The following is a 14,911-nucleotide window of genomic DNA, read 5'->3' as shown; positions in this document are numbered from 1 at the left end:
CTCACAACACTTTGTTTTACTCTATGCAGATTTATTCTGCTCTACAAGCCGTCAGAGTTGTTGGATTTTTACAACTGGCCTGTTTGTTCTGACCGGAATTCTACACACACACACACACACACACACACACACACACACACACACACACACACACACACACACACACACACACACACACACACACACACACACACACACACACACAGCCCCCCTCCTCCTTAGTCACTCAGTGGAAACACCAAACACTCTGCAGCCATTTCCCTAGAGAGGAGAAAGAAGCGAGAGAGGCCTGTTGTCTGTTGTCACCGTGGAGAGAGAAATAGGGAAAGTAATTGCGTTGTTCCAGGGCTCTAGAAATCCCATCAGCCTTTGGGCAGCCCTGTCAGAAAGTATAAAGACAGCGCTAAAAACTTAACTGGCTACAGACAGGCTGGGGGAGCACCCTCGCTGAAAATGACTTACAATGGCCGGGCAAGACAGTCAGATTATCTATCAAGGGAAGCAGGTGAAACAGCTGTAAAAGATGTAGGAGGGCTAGCAGAGATGAACACTGGCTTGTGTTTCTATTACCAAGATTGCCAGTGATAAAAGTGAGTGATGTTGATAAATACCCACACAGCCTTTTATCACCAGCTGCCGTGGCTGTGGTTGCTGGCGACGACGGCGGGGCTGATAACCCTGGAGGCTCAGGGCCTGGGGAGGAGGGGGAACGAGATAGGGGGAGGATACAGCTGCATTACCCCAGCCTGGGCTACGGCACAACAGCCCGCCGCCACAATTTGCATGGTGACCGGGTGTCACACAAATGGGATGAGTTCCATGCTAATGGCCCGGAAGCAGAATCACATTAGTGCAAATGCAGGGTGTTCTCAGACCAGGCCTGGTTGGAGTTGGATAGGTTACAGTTGCATAAGGGACCATTTTTACATTTTAGCATTTATTTTTTTATTTAACCTTTATTTCACTCGGCAAGTCAGTTAATTAAGAACAAGTTCTTATTTACAATGATGGCCTACCCCGGCCAAATCCTAACCCGGGCGACCCTGGGCATATTGTGCGCCGCCTTATGGTACTCCCATTCACGGCCGGTTGTGACACAACCTGGAATCGAACCAGGGTATATAGTGACACCTCTAGCACTGAGATGCAGTGCCTTAGATCGCTGTGCCACTCGGGAGCCCCTAACCTTATTCCTAACCTTTACCTAATTATCCTAACCTGCCACGTTAATTATCTTAACCTGTTGTGTAAGTTCTCCTAAACTGTTACGAAAAGTCACTTCTGCTAGTCAAAACCAGCAGGCCTGTCCTGAGAACTGTGGCCCGGGAGGAGAAAAGAGAGTGCTGGGGTGTGTGCGTGTGTGTATGTATATGTATGCGTGTGTGCACTCGTGCATACATGAATGTGTGGAACTACCATGTTAAGGAGTGCCATCATTTCTCTGGACATTTCAGTAACAGCTTGTGAGTAATGAGGTTGGAGTCGTTCGTTATCTCAGAAGGAACAGTGTTCTAACACTGTTTATCTTATTGTGACAATTTCCTATTTCCCCCAGAACTCCTTGTGTTTTTTAAATGCTCTGTGCACACTCTGCTGCAGATGCACTTAGCTGTGCCATGTTGCCCTTTCTGATGGCTTGGGTAATAATCCTTAATATTTCTGCTACTTTGGAATTAATTGAGGCTTTAATGCACTCTGATTCCTTCCTCCAGCACAAGCTAATTGTGTTTTGAAAAATAATAAATGATGTATTTCTTTGTGACTGTCTTAAGTGTTGAGTGTTTTGGATCAAATGTAAAGTACCTTAATGTTTTGTGGAGCAAAAACAAACATGTCAGTGGCGTTTAAAAACGATGAAATGGAGGCTTTAATTGTGCCACACTCTGTTTTGCCCTGTTGAAATGAAATATGTTTTGATTAGAGATAGCAGTGTTTGTTAAAGTAAAGTGCAATCTGAAATGACATTGTTAGATGTATAATAAAGCATTCCTCTTTGACAGATTCTCACCACAGGCTGCAGCACGGCTATGAGTTGTTGCCTGTTTTTGAGGTTAGAGAGTGCCTTTAGGGGCTGCTTTTAGAGTTTGCATCAACATTACATCTGAAAGACCATGCCAAATAAGTATTATATTTTCTCTCATAGCAGGCAAGGGAAAAGGGTCCCTCTCATACACTTTTGGACAACAAAAAAAACTGCTATCTAGAACCCATAAGGGTTCTTTGTGTGTCCTCTCTATTACAGACCCCTTTTTGGTTCCAGGTAAAAACCCTTTTGGGTTCCATGTAAAACCCTTTCCACAGAGGATTCTACATGGAACCCAAAAGGGTTCTTCTATGGGGACAGCCGAAGACCCCCTGTGGAACCCTTTTTCCTAAGAGTGTACACAATGCCTTCCACAAAAGGAAGTCTCACCATGACAATAGAGAGGCCCCTCCTTTCTCTTCTCTCTCGCTTTATCTCCCTTGCTCTTCCATCCCTTATGGAGGGGCCAGTCTAGAGCTGATCTTATGTTTGGACTCACATTTAAAGGTGTTATGATGCGTTTTAAGGCTGATCACCCATCTCTTTTCTCTCTCCCTTTCTCTCTCCAGATGGTCACAAGAACAAAGAAAATATTTGTGGGTGGATTGTCAGCCAACACGGTAGTGGAAGATGTGAAGCAGTATTTTGAACAGTTTGGGAAGGTAAGGAGAATCATTGTGGGTTCCTCCCTTGTATGGTCTGGCAGTTGGCAAACCATGTCAGTGTGGGTTGGAGGGTGTTCATACCCTGTCACTGTCCTCGGCTGCTGTTTCCAGGCTGTGGTCTATGACTAACCTCCCAGTCCATTCTGAGTGAAGGGGATGTGGACATGCAAATACGCAGCCAAACATACTGCAAGAGATTTGCAGAATTACATCCATAGTGCCTTCACACACCCACTGTACTCAGATACATATTCATATGTATTGTTAGATAATACTGCACTGTTGTAGCTAGGAACACAAGCATTTCGCTACACCCGCAATAACATCTGTTAAATTTGTGTATATGACCAATACAATTTGATTTGATTTGATACTAGATTTCCGCTCAAGGTCACCTTGTGTGAAACTGAGGATGCTTCCTCTACAATATCACCTCAGCACTTGACCTCAATAATTGTCCTTTGAGCATGTACTGCACATCTCATCTCTGTGTGTGATATAATCTCTGTATTTCTGAATGGCCAGTTAAGTCAATCATGGGTATGTAAATCCTTTAACACGGCTGCATAACTCCCCAGTGATATGTAGTTCCATGGTAATTATGGTCAGTGGTCATTTAGCTCCTGGGTATGGGAGCAGAGCACAGGCCAGGGCACTAGCTGGAATGTTATTCCAAAAGAAGATGACTCACAAGGGGAGGAAGTAGCAGTGAAGCCATAGCTGAGCCCAGCAGCGTGGAACAGCAAGAAAAAATTCAGAGCGGGCATGGTTGTAATCATCGAGACTGAAAAGGGCTCAACACAAATGTCGACTTGATTGAATGACATGATTGACTTGATTATACAAAGTTTTTTTTTTTTTTACCTCATTAAGGAATCCTCAAACACTTGTGAGGAGACAAACAAATCAGTCTGATTGTGTGTGTGTGTGCGTGTGCATGTGTGTGTGTGTGTGTCACAGACAGGGAGGAAATCACAGTTGTTAGCCTAGGTGTTATTAGAAGGGGAGGTGGGCAGGAAGTGGCTTGTCTCTTCTGCCTGCCTGGCTGGCTGATGGTGTCTGTGTCTGTTCCGCTGCATCCCCTCTGTGACACGCATCCAACCATTTATTAAATAACCTGGCTGTCCAATGCAACCCGCCATTATCACCATACATGCTGCGCTCTTAGGAGTCGCCCGGAGAAAGACAACCAATTCATTTAGTTTCTCCTCCACAGAAGGATGGAGAAGGGGGGAAGGAGGGGGGATGTGGCCACAGCAGTGGCAGCAGGGCTCATCATTCAGATGTCTGGGATGTACATGTCTAGAATGCTTTAGTGAGGAGAGAGAAAAGGAGAAAGAGAGACTTAGAGAGAGATATTCTCCTCTGTACCAGGCAAACACACTAGGCTAGCTACCTGGGAATTGTCTTTGGGTGCGGCTCTGTGTTTGTGTGGACTGGGCAAGGTGCATGCGTTTGTGTACCTGTGTATGTGTGTGTGTGTGTTCAGGTCTAGGCGACATAGGCCAATTAGCAGGATGTGGGCAGGCAGGCAGGCAGCATAGGTGGCGGTTGTTGTGGGGATAAGGTGTTCGAAACAGGTGGTGTGATCACACCGTGGTTACGGCAAGATATCTCTCTGTTCTTTCTCCTTTCTCCTCTCCTTTCTCCTCTCCTCTCCTCTCCTCTCCTCTCCTCTCCTCTCCTCTCCTCTCCTCTCCTCTCCTCCCTCAGCCTCTGACAGGGTAGGATACAGGGAGAGGAAGGGAACTGACAGCTCTCATATACATCACTCTCTCCCACTGTCCCACCTGTCATCATTAGTAAAAGTGCACATGTCCAAACCCCCAGTACAACTTCGGAGAGGTCTGCCTGCTCTACATAGTATTACTGTGTTACCCAGAGTACACTGAATACGTCCGAGTAATGTGCCGCTGACAGCCAGATGAATGGGCCTGAAGTACAGTATCAGTGTGTAAAGACTGATTCTCATGCATCCCAATACCCCCGTGTGACTGACAGTGACAAGATCTCTCCTCTCAGTTCCTCTGAGGCAGCCCATGTCTACTGTCTGTGTGTTGAGGGCAAAACGTACTGTACTGGCTTCATGTAGGACTGATGCATTAGGTTCACATAAGGGCCCAGTAACAGGTATGTCTGTATCCCGTGAAAGGTCTAGGGGTGATTGTGTTCAAAATAAACACTTATCTCCTGGTATAATGCCATTATGTGAGAGCTCTGCATCAGCAGATTTGTAATCATTCTTACATTGCATGCAGCTGTTAAAAACACTTACCATCAAGAAGCAAACAACTGGTAGCAGACCTTTGATTAAATAAGGGGGCCAGTGGTCACCCTCATAATTAATTACAGCCTGACATAACAATAGAACTATAGAGACCAGGCCAGAAAAGAGGGCCTAACCACAGTGAAAATCCTAACCACAGTGAAGGGCCTAACCACAGTGAAGATCCTAACCACAGTGAAGATCCTAACCACAGTGAAGGGCCTGACCACAGTGAAAATCCTAACCACAGTAAAAATCCTAACAACAGTGAAAGGCCTAACCACAGTGAAGGGCCTAACCACAGTGAAGGGCCTAACCACAGTGAAGATCCTAACCACAGTGAAGGGCCTGACCACAGTGAAAATCCTAACCACAGTAAAAATCCTAACCACAGTGAAAGGCCTAACCACGGTGAAGATCCTAACCACAGTGAAGGGCCTAACCACAGTGAAGGGCCTAACCACAGTGAAGGGCCTAACCACAGTGAAGAGCCTAACCACAGTGAAGAGCCTAACCATAGTGAAGAGCCTGACCACAGTGTAAGGTCTAACCACAGTGAAGAGCCTAACCACAGTGAAGGCCCCAATAACAGTGAAAGGCCTAACCACAGTGAAGGCCCCAATAATAGTGAAAGGCCTAACCACAGTGAAGAGCCAAACCACAGTGAAAGGCCTAACCACAGTGAAGGGCCTATTTATCTGAGATGGCTTATGCTTAGTCATTGGTTTACTGTAATCGGCTTGGAGTGCGTCTCACTCCAAGCCGTCCTTATTTGGCTAAGCTGAAACAACTGCTTGCCGCTTTGTTCCCCCTGGCCTTCACTGTGTTCTGTGCTGTGGTTTGACTGGGGGTCCAGTGCTTGGTTTCATCAGCCCCAGCCTGCAGTTGTTTCCAAGCCAGTGGGCTGCCACAATCAGGCCTTAATGTCCTCCTCTGCCCCGGTTCCCATGTCCTACTGGGTGGGAGCCAGCTACTGTAGTACCAGGAGGAGGATCCCCCTTAACATGCTCACTGCCACTGAGCTGATTGGTCTGCAGGAGGGTTAGGTGGGGTCATAGGGTCAGACTGAGGGAGGGTCATGGGGGCATTTGAACCTGAGATCACTGTCAGAAACATTTTAAATTTCTCTAAGATTAGCTGAATATCTGTCTACACATCCTGTCGTACTGCTCCCGTAGGACAGGGACTACACTCACACACTGAGGGGAGAGAGGGTACAATACTGTAGGTGAACAGGAAGACACAAAAGTATGAAAGCCTGTGGTTTGTGTCATCTCACTGTCCCTCAGTTCAGTACTAGGTCTTCTTCTCACACACTGACTTCCCCTGACAGGAAGCAGATGAGAGAAAAAATGCAACAATAAAATAATGAAAAAAGGATGCCTTAGTTAGTGACAGGAAATTTGTTCTGGTGCTCCGGTAATCTAATATCATGGCTGACATTTCGTTGTGCATTGAGATTTTGTAAATGGCAGAAAACCACAATGTGTGACTGTCCATAACGGCTGCATCCAGGACTCCATGTTAGTTCATTTAGCATACTTGCCCAAGCGCTTACATTTAATAACATCATTTGAGTTTTTCAGGCGTACCAAATAAAAACAGTGCTGATGTCCATTAGTGCATTGCCAAGCTTCCTGCCCCAGTGAACGCAAACAACACCGTTTAGATCCCCGCTTCCCAACCAGTAAATATGGGACGCAGTGGAGGAAATCTTTGTTTGGGATTTGATGAGTTATTGTTTGTTTGCTAAAATGCATCAGATTAAAACATCAACAGACTACTGGAGTTTCCATTTTTTTTTTTTTTTGCTCATGCATTCATTTTTTTGCATTGAAGTGAAATATGAAATCCTCCAAGCTTAGCCTTTTGATGGTTGTGATATTGAAGTATTACAACATGAAAAACACTTCAAATCCTGTATTTGCCTTTATTAAGTTCTGAACCAGTTTTCTTTTCAAGCCTTTGATATGCAGGAGACATCCTCTGTGACACATCGTACCTGCATCGCTTCAGAGATATCACAGTAGCTCATTTCTCTCCAGTCACACACAAGCAGGTGGACATTTGCATGACATTTCCATATCCCTCTGCATCTCCTCTCACCTCTAAGAGTCTAGTTGAACATTTGCCGACATTTAGCACTGTGCTGGATTTCTCCATCCAGGCTGTGGTCTCTATAGTAGTAGGCCAGAAGGACACAGCTCCAGTGTTATTGCTGGTCAGAACTGGCTTGATAAGCCAGCATCAGGACCATAGGAGCTCTCATCTGCAGCATGCAAGGCTTGACGCCGGCTCTTCACTCTCCCTGCAGTCACTTGTAGTTAGGACCTGAGACAGAGCAGAGCAATGGAAATGATCTGGCCCTAAACCTGCTACTGCTGCAGGGACAAACAGAAAGAGGGAAAAAGCCAATGTGTTTCCTGTGATGATGAGATCAGTGATTCAACAGAGGTGTTAGAGATGCATGATAAAGGTTCTGTATCATTTCAGCCTGTGGTTTTGAAAGTAGTGTTCACGAGCCTAAAATACCTCACTATCTGTAGGCCCTAGCTACCTACCTATCTAGTTTCTGATGGAGCTCTGTGGTGTGTCCTGCTTTTAGGACAGCGCATCATGGGGGATTGACACGCGGTGGAGGTGCGTCTGTGCAGACTGTCTACCGGCGTCCCTCCCTGAAATGGCTCCCCCTGGATAAGCCAGGATTGCCTTGATTGCGTTACAGTGACTCATTATGTCAATGGCTGATGGAACGTAGAGGCCCCAGTAGTGCTGCTTAAAGAACGATCTGTTTAAAGAAGATTGACTGTGATTGGATGGGATTCCCAGCACCTGCTCACTGGGGTAAATCTGGTCAAGGCAGAAAGCAGCAGCAGCAGCAATCTTCCCTGTGGTATTGTGTCAGGAAGGAGGAAATGGACGTGTGAGGCGGGAGGGAGGCTACAGCAGCCTTTCAAACGGCTGGTGGGTTGAGCAATTCGTCAAAGGAGCTGTCAGAACTCATCTGCCACTCAGCATCCTCCTCCCTGTGACTATCAGAGCTCCTAAACAACCAGGCAAACCACAACCTGCTCTCTGCTGTGCTCTGTGTGGAGCTGTAGCCCAGGTGGGAAAACACACCGATAGAAACAGGCCCAGGAAGCGATTAGCCCTGAAAAAAGCCTATTTCCTCAGATATATGGAATTTCACAGCCATGAATGCAGTGCATTAACCTGTAAGCATAAGCCCAGGGGCGCTAATAACTTTCCACTCTGGGGCCACTTGATCTTTAAACGAGGGAGGCACTTGCCAAGATCACGCTCGGAAATTAATACATCCCCCGAAAAGGGCTCTTTTGGCCGCAGCGGTAGTGTGTGTGTTTTTCTCCCTCGATGGAGCGTGTGTGTGTGTGTGTGTGTGTGTGTGTGAGTGTATTTAAAGAGGGGGCTGCCGTGACAGGTGGTATTTGGAGAGTGGTGTCGAGAGCCACAAAGGCAGGCGCTGGCCTCTGAGTGACAGGCCCCGCATTGCCGCGGCAAGCAACGCCAAGGCAGAGACAAATGAGAAACAAAATGACGGTGTCATATTTCACCTCACATCTGACAGGCTTCTGAAGAGATGTGAAACCACCTCTCTCCCAAATGTACCACTACTATTAAGTGTGGGGCTGTGCTGAAAAATGAAAAAAAAAATCTATCATGAGACGGTTTTCCCTAACAGCGGGTTGTCAAAGGCAACATTCCATTCCAGTGCTGGAGTGCTTTAGGAAATGACTGAGTTAGGCCATTTACACACTGAACAACCAGCCGTAAAGTAGGAAATGAAAACTGGGGGTTTCTCATGGAACACATTGCGGTGTAACTGCCTGCCTTACAGTCAACCTGGGTCTTGAGAACCACTGTACCTTCATGTCTGTGGTATTTTTTGCAGCATCCTGCATATTTGGCCCTCATATCCTCTAACAGCAAGGTGGCGTTATCAAAACGCTTTCTTCATATTCCAAGGCTGCTGATGGCAGGTTTAAGGTGCGGCAACTTGAGGAAAACTCCTGACTGTACACAGGGCACACTGACTAAGCACAGTCCCATTGGTCTACCTGTACAGAGAAGTCTCTCTCTCTCTCTCTCTCTCTCTCTCTCTCTCTCTCTCTCTCTCTCTCTCTCTCTCTCTCTCTCTGCCACTAATCCAAGTACACAACTACAAGCTGCCTCCTGGGATGACTACCTCCCACGCTCAGCCCTGGTAAAAGCACTGGGTAAATGTCCTTGTTGTTTTTTCTCCTCTCCTCTCCTTGCATGGAAAGGTACTGTCTGTCTGTCTGTCTGTCTGTCTGTCTGTCTGTCTGTCTGTCTGTCGCTACCGTGGTTAAATGCAAAGGCCTAAGGAAGCCTCTGTGGTATTACACATCTGAGCAGTGACTGCCCTTACACTAGAGAGGTTTGTGTGTGTGTGTGTGTGTGTGTGTGTGTGTGTGTGTGTGTGTGTGTGTGTGTGTAGCAGATACCATAGCTGTCCCTCAGCAGCTCAAATCAAATTCTATTGGCCACATGCGCCGAATACAACAGGTGTAGACTTTACTGTGAAATGCTTACTTACGATCCCATTCTCCACAGTGCAGAGTTAAAAAAGTACAGAAAATATTTTCTAAATAAAAAGGAAATAATAACACAACTATAACGAGACGGGAGAATGGTCTTGGTTAGGGAGGTGACCAAAGACCCGATGGTCACTCTGACAGAAGAAGGACAACCATCTCTGCAGCATTCCACCATTCAGGCCTTTATGGTAGAGCGGCCAGATGGAAGCCACTCCTCAGTAAAAGGCACGACAGCCCGCTTGGAGTTTGCCAAAAGGCACCTAAAGGACTCTCAGACCATGAGAAATAAGATTTTCTGATCTGATGAAACCAAGATTGAACTATTTGGCCTGAATGCCAAGTGTCACGTCTGGAGGAAACCTGGCACCATCCCTACAGTGAAGCATGGTGGTGGCAGCATCATGCTGTGGGGATGTTTTTCAGCAGCAGGGACTGGGAGACTAGTCAGGATTGAGGGAAAGATAAACAGAGCAAAGTATAGAGAGATCATTGATGAAAACCTGCTCCAGCGCGCTCAAGACCTCAGACTGGGGCAAAGGTTCACCTTCCAACAAGACAACGACCGTAAGCATACAGCCAAGACAACGCAGGAGTGGCTTTGGGACAAGTCTCTGAATGTCCTTGAGAGGCCCAGCCAGAGCCTGGACTTTGAACCCGATCGAACATCTCTGTAGAGATCTGAAAATAGCTGTGTAGTAACGCTCCTCATCCAACCAGACAGAATTTGAATGGGAGAAACTCCCCAAGTACAGGTGTGCCAAGCTTGTAGCTGTAATTGCTGCCAAAGGTGCTTTGGGTCTAAATGCTTATGTAAATGTGATATTTCCGTTAAAAAAAATTGTAAACATTTCTGTAAACCTGTTTTTGCTTTGTCATTATGTGGTATTGTGTATAGATTGATGAGGGAGTAAAAAACAATGTAATCCATGTTAGAATAAGGCAGTAACATAACAAAATGTTGACAAAGTCAAAGGGTCTGAATACTTTCCGAATGCACTGTTTATGTGGGTAGGGATAAAAATGACTAGACAATCAGGATATATAATAGAGTAGCGGCAACGTCTGTAAAGTGTGTGAAAGTGTGTCTATGTGTGAGTGTGTGTGGCGTCAATATGCATGTGTGTGTGTGAGCGTATGTAGTGTGTGTGTGTGTGTGTGTCCCTGCCGCTTGCCGTGCGGTAGCAGAGAGAACGGTCTATGACTTGGATGGCTGGAGTCTTTAACAATTTTTAGGGCCTTCCTCTGACACCGTCTGGTATAGAGGTTCTGGTGATGTACTGGGCCATACGCACTACCCTCTGTAGCGCCTTGCAGTTGGATGCCGAGCAGTTGCCATACCATGCAGTGATGCAGCCAGTCAAGATGCAGCTGTAGAATGTTTTGAGAATCGGCGGGCCCATGCCAAGTCTTTACAGCCTCTTGAGGGGGAAGAGGCGTTGCCTTGCCCTCTTCATAACTGTGTTGGTGTGTTTGGACCAATATAGATCCTTAATGGTGTGGACACCAAGGAACTTGAAGCTCTCGACCCGCTCCATTACAGCCCTGTCGATGTGGATGGGAGCGTGCTCGGTCCTCAGTTTCCTGTAGTCCATGACCAGCTCCTTGGTCTTGCTGAAGTTGAGGGAGAGGATGTTGTCCTGGCACCACACTGCCAGGTCTCTGACCTCCTCCCTATAAGCTGTCTCATCATTGTCAGTGATCAGGCCTACCACTGTCGTGTCATCTGCAAACTTAATGATGGTGTTGGAGTTGTGTGCTGCCACTCGGTCGTGGGTGAACAGGGAGTACAGGAGGGGACTGAGCACGCAGGGGCCCGTGAGGGGCCCCCGTGTTGAGGGTCTCCGTTTTGGATGTGTTGTTACCTACCCTCACCACCTGGTGATGGCCCTTCAGGAAGTCCAGGATCCAGTTGCAGAGGGAGGTGATCAGTCCCAGCCTCCTTAGCTTAGTGATGAGCTTTGGAGAGCACGATGGTGTTGAACGCTGAGCTGTGTCAGGGGGAAGAAGCCAGAGTTTTAGAGTGGATATGTCAACAACATACTTTAGATTTACCAAAGGTATTTAGTGTCCCCGGGAGGGATCCAGTCCTCATTTAGTTTTACACTTATGTCTATAGGTGTATAGGTCTATAGGTCTATAGGTGTATAGGTCTATAGGTCTATAGGTGATAAGGTGTATTGGAGTCGACTAAAGGGTAATGGAAAAAAACTTTTTTGATAACGAAAGCAATTTAAAAGGAAAAAACTATACAGTACCAAATCCACTTTAAATATTTTCAAAGACAGCTGTATAGAAATAACTGGACATAGCTACTGTGGCACATCTGTAACATGGCCGCGTATGTTTGGTTGAAGGTGTGTGCATGCCTCTGGGCCAGTGATTCGGCAGAGTCAAGCCAGCGTTGGGCCAGGGTTTCATCAAAGGGCAATATCAAATGTTTTCTTTCCTGAACTTTAAGAGCACTTCAGGTCAGCCAGGAAAAAAACTAAACGTCCCTTTTAACATTTCCCAGTGCTGAAAGGAATTTTAATGGGAGGACACGAAGAGAAAGTGAATGTTCAGAATTGTCATGCTCTCATTGAAATTCTAAACTGAGCACACCATAAAGAGATAACTGACAAGGTAGGACAGGACTCAAAGACTGAGAGTGTTTCATATTAATATAAAGGCGGATGGGACCATTCAACTCCAGCCCTGACAGACTGTGTTGCTAATAGAATCACTGGGCCATGAGAGAGTGTTTGAAGACACCTGCAGATTCCTCGCATTCCAGGGCTACAGCGGCAGGATGTTGCAACTTGCCAGATAAGACAAAGGAAGGAGGTATGTGAAATATGGATGCACTGTACTGTATTGGTGTCCTGAATGTTAGCGGAACTAATTAGAATGCATTTTTGAACCATGGCATCTTCGAATGGAATGAAGCTTCCACATAAAGAGCAGGTCTTCTATCTGGCCTTCAATACCAGTGCTTCAGATTCACTAGACAGACTAACACTGGAACCATGAGGACAAAAGCTCTGAAGATGAAAGAGAAGGAAGAAGGGGGATGAGGAGGAGGAGTTGAGATGATTTAGTGGCCCCACCACTCCCCCTTTAGAGCCTGTACCAGCCCATCAGTTTTAATCCGTGTTTTGAGTTATGTGCTTTGAGTGAAGTTAGGTCTAGATGAAGGGAATCCACAGTGTGTTTGTGTGTAGAGAGAGAGAGAATGATTCTGCAGGTCTAAAGGGTAAACACGCCTGCTGTGTTCTGGGTTGAAACTGTGGACCCTGACCCTCCTCCTCTCCTCACCTCTCTCCGCCCTACCTACCTTTAGATCAGGGCCACATTGACAGTCACAGTGGAAGTGGCACTGGGAGCTCTGTTAGACACACGCAGAGCTTCAGTTTGGCTAACATTGAACCCTACATGGGGCTCCCAAATTCTATCCCGGGGTAATTATTTCTGATGGGGAGTGAACCGGAAGGATGGCTGTCGTCCCTCCTTTATTACTGGAATGTGAACCTCAAATTGTTTTGGATACGCCTCCTGCCGGGCCCATCATTGCTGTCTTCCAGCTGGCCAGCCAGCCTTGGATCAGCCCTACCAGGGATGCAGGGAGCATCGGCCCTTTATTACCACAGGCTGCCTGCTCTGGAAATGTAAGGGCTTCCAGGGTGTGTGTGTGTGTTTTTGTGTGTGTGTGTGTGTGTGTGTGTGTTTTTGTGTGGTGTGTGTGTGTGTGTGTGTGTGTGTTTGTGTGTGGTGTGTGTGTGTGTGTTTTTGTGTGTTTGTGTGTGTTTGAGGGAGGTGTGTATAGTACTGTATGTGTGTGTGTGTGTGTGTGTGTGTGTGTGTGTGTGTGTGTGTGTGTGTGTGTGTGTGTGTGTGTGTGTGTGTGGTGTGTATTGTCCTATGTGTGTGTTTGTGGGAGGTGTGCATAGTCCTGTGTGTGTGTGTGTGGGGGGGGGTGTGTGTATAGTCCTATGTGTGTGTGTCTGTGGGAGGTGTGTATAGTCCTGTGTGTGTGTGTGTTTGTGGGAGGTGTGTATAGTCCTATGTGTGTGTGTGTGTGTGTGTGTGTGTGTTTGTGTGTGTGTGTGTGTGGGAGGGAGGTGTGTATAGTCCTGTATGTGTGTGTGTGTGTGTGTGTGTGTGTGTGTGTGTGTGTGTGTGTGTGTGTGTGTGTGTGTGTGTGTGTGTGTGTGTGTGTGTGAGGGAGGGAGGGAGGGAGGTGTGTATAGTCCTGTATGTGTGTGTGTGTGTGTGTGTGTGTGTGTGTGTGTGTGTGTGTGTGTGTGTGTGTGTGTGTGTGTGTGTGTGTGAGGGAGGTGTGTATAGTCCTGTATGTGTATATATGTGCACTTTTTTAAACCCTAAAACGGAAGCATATGCAGAGAGTAGATCATACCAATGGTAAAATGTGGTGGTTCATCTTTGATGTTTTGATGTTTTGCTTCCACTTGTCACAGCATCATGAACTTTAACAAGTACCAGGACATTTTAGCCAAAAACCTGTTTGCCGCTGCCAGGAGGCTGACACCTGGCCGCAAGTGGATCTTCCAGCAAGACAATAACCCCAAGCACACATCAGTAATCCACATAGATTAATTGACCACAAAATCAAAATGTTTCATCTCAGTCTCCAGACTTTAACTCCATTGAAAACCTTTGGTTTGAATTGAAGAGGGCAGGCCATAAGCGCAGACAAAGGGTATCAAGAATCTGAAAAGATTCTGTATGGAGGAATGGTCCAAGACCCCCCCCCCCCCCCCCCCCCCCCCCCAGTGTTCTCTAATATCATCAAATATTTTAGAAAAAGGCTCAGTGTCATTACACTGAGGGTAGGGTGCTGGAGTACTAAAAATAGGGGTACCACTAATTTTGACCCCAATTTTTTTCATTACTTATTAAACTAAATTTCATTCTCTGAGTAATTGTATTAGTATACCACTGCTAGAGTACTGTATGTCTTCATCCTCCCCTGTCCTTGTGTTTAGAACAGCCCCTACATCAGCCAGCCACTACCCGCACTCTGTATTTCACTGCCCAGCAGGAGACCATTCTCTAGACTCAGAGTCTTGGTGGGGAGGTGAATACACTCATTTTGTCTCTTGTTTCTTTCTTGTTGTATTTTCAAAGCATAAGTAAGTCAACTGCTGTCTTACGTGACTTTACTGCAATTCAGTAGGTTCAAATTATTTACAAAATGGTGTTGAAAATCCCCCTAAGCTTTCTAATCCCTGAGTTACTGTGGCAACCTGAAGAAGTTGATTAGTCATATCATTACAACACTATCTGTGTCAAAATGTGATTGGTGTGTTCATGCTGAAGGATTACTGGGTTTACAACGCTAATGCAGGACATAATAGCAGTCGTAAGTACAGACGGATGGGTG

At 46.4% G+C, this 14,911-nt stretch overlaps 1 protein-coding gene across 21 annotated transcripts in view; it reads left to right on the top strand.

Annotated features, from left to right (window-relative positions):
* The window catches only part of LOC139418453 (RNA-binding protein Musashi homolog 2-like), a 337,230-nt gene that overhangs the window by 111,299 nt on the left and 211,020 nt on the right, over positions 1-14,911 (top strand). For all 21 annotated transcript variants that reach the window (XM_071167895.1, XM_071167893.1, XM_071167896.1 and 18 more), the window contains exon 6: positions 2,593-2,685. In XM_071167895.1, the coding sequence (XP_071023996.1) occupies positions 2,593-2,685 (93 nt within the window). The remainder of the gene's footprint in view (positions 1-2,592; positions 2,686-14,911) is intronic.

The sequence above is a fragment of the Oncorhynchus clarkii genome, chromosome 10 (genome assembly GCF_045791955.1).
Source record: "Oncorhynchus clarkii lewisi isolate Uvic-CL-2024 chromosome 10, UVic_Ocla_1.0, whole genome shotgun sequence".
NCBI classification, from domain to species: Eukaryota; Metazoa; Chordata; class Actinopteri; order Salmoniformes; family Salmonidae; genus Oncorhynchus; species Oncorhynchus clarkii.
The sequence above is the reverse complement of the archived record's forward strand: the minus strand, read 5'-3'. Positions and strand labels throughout refer to the sequence as shown.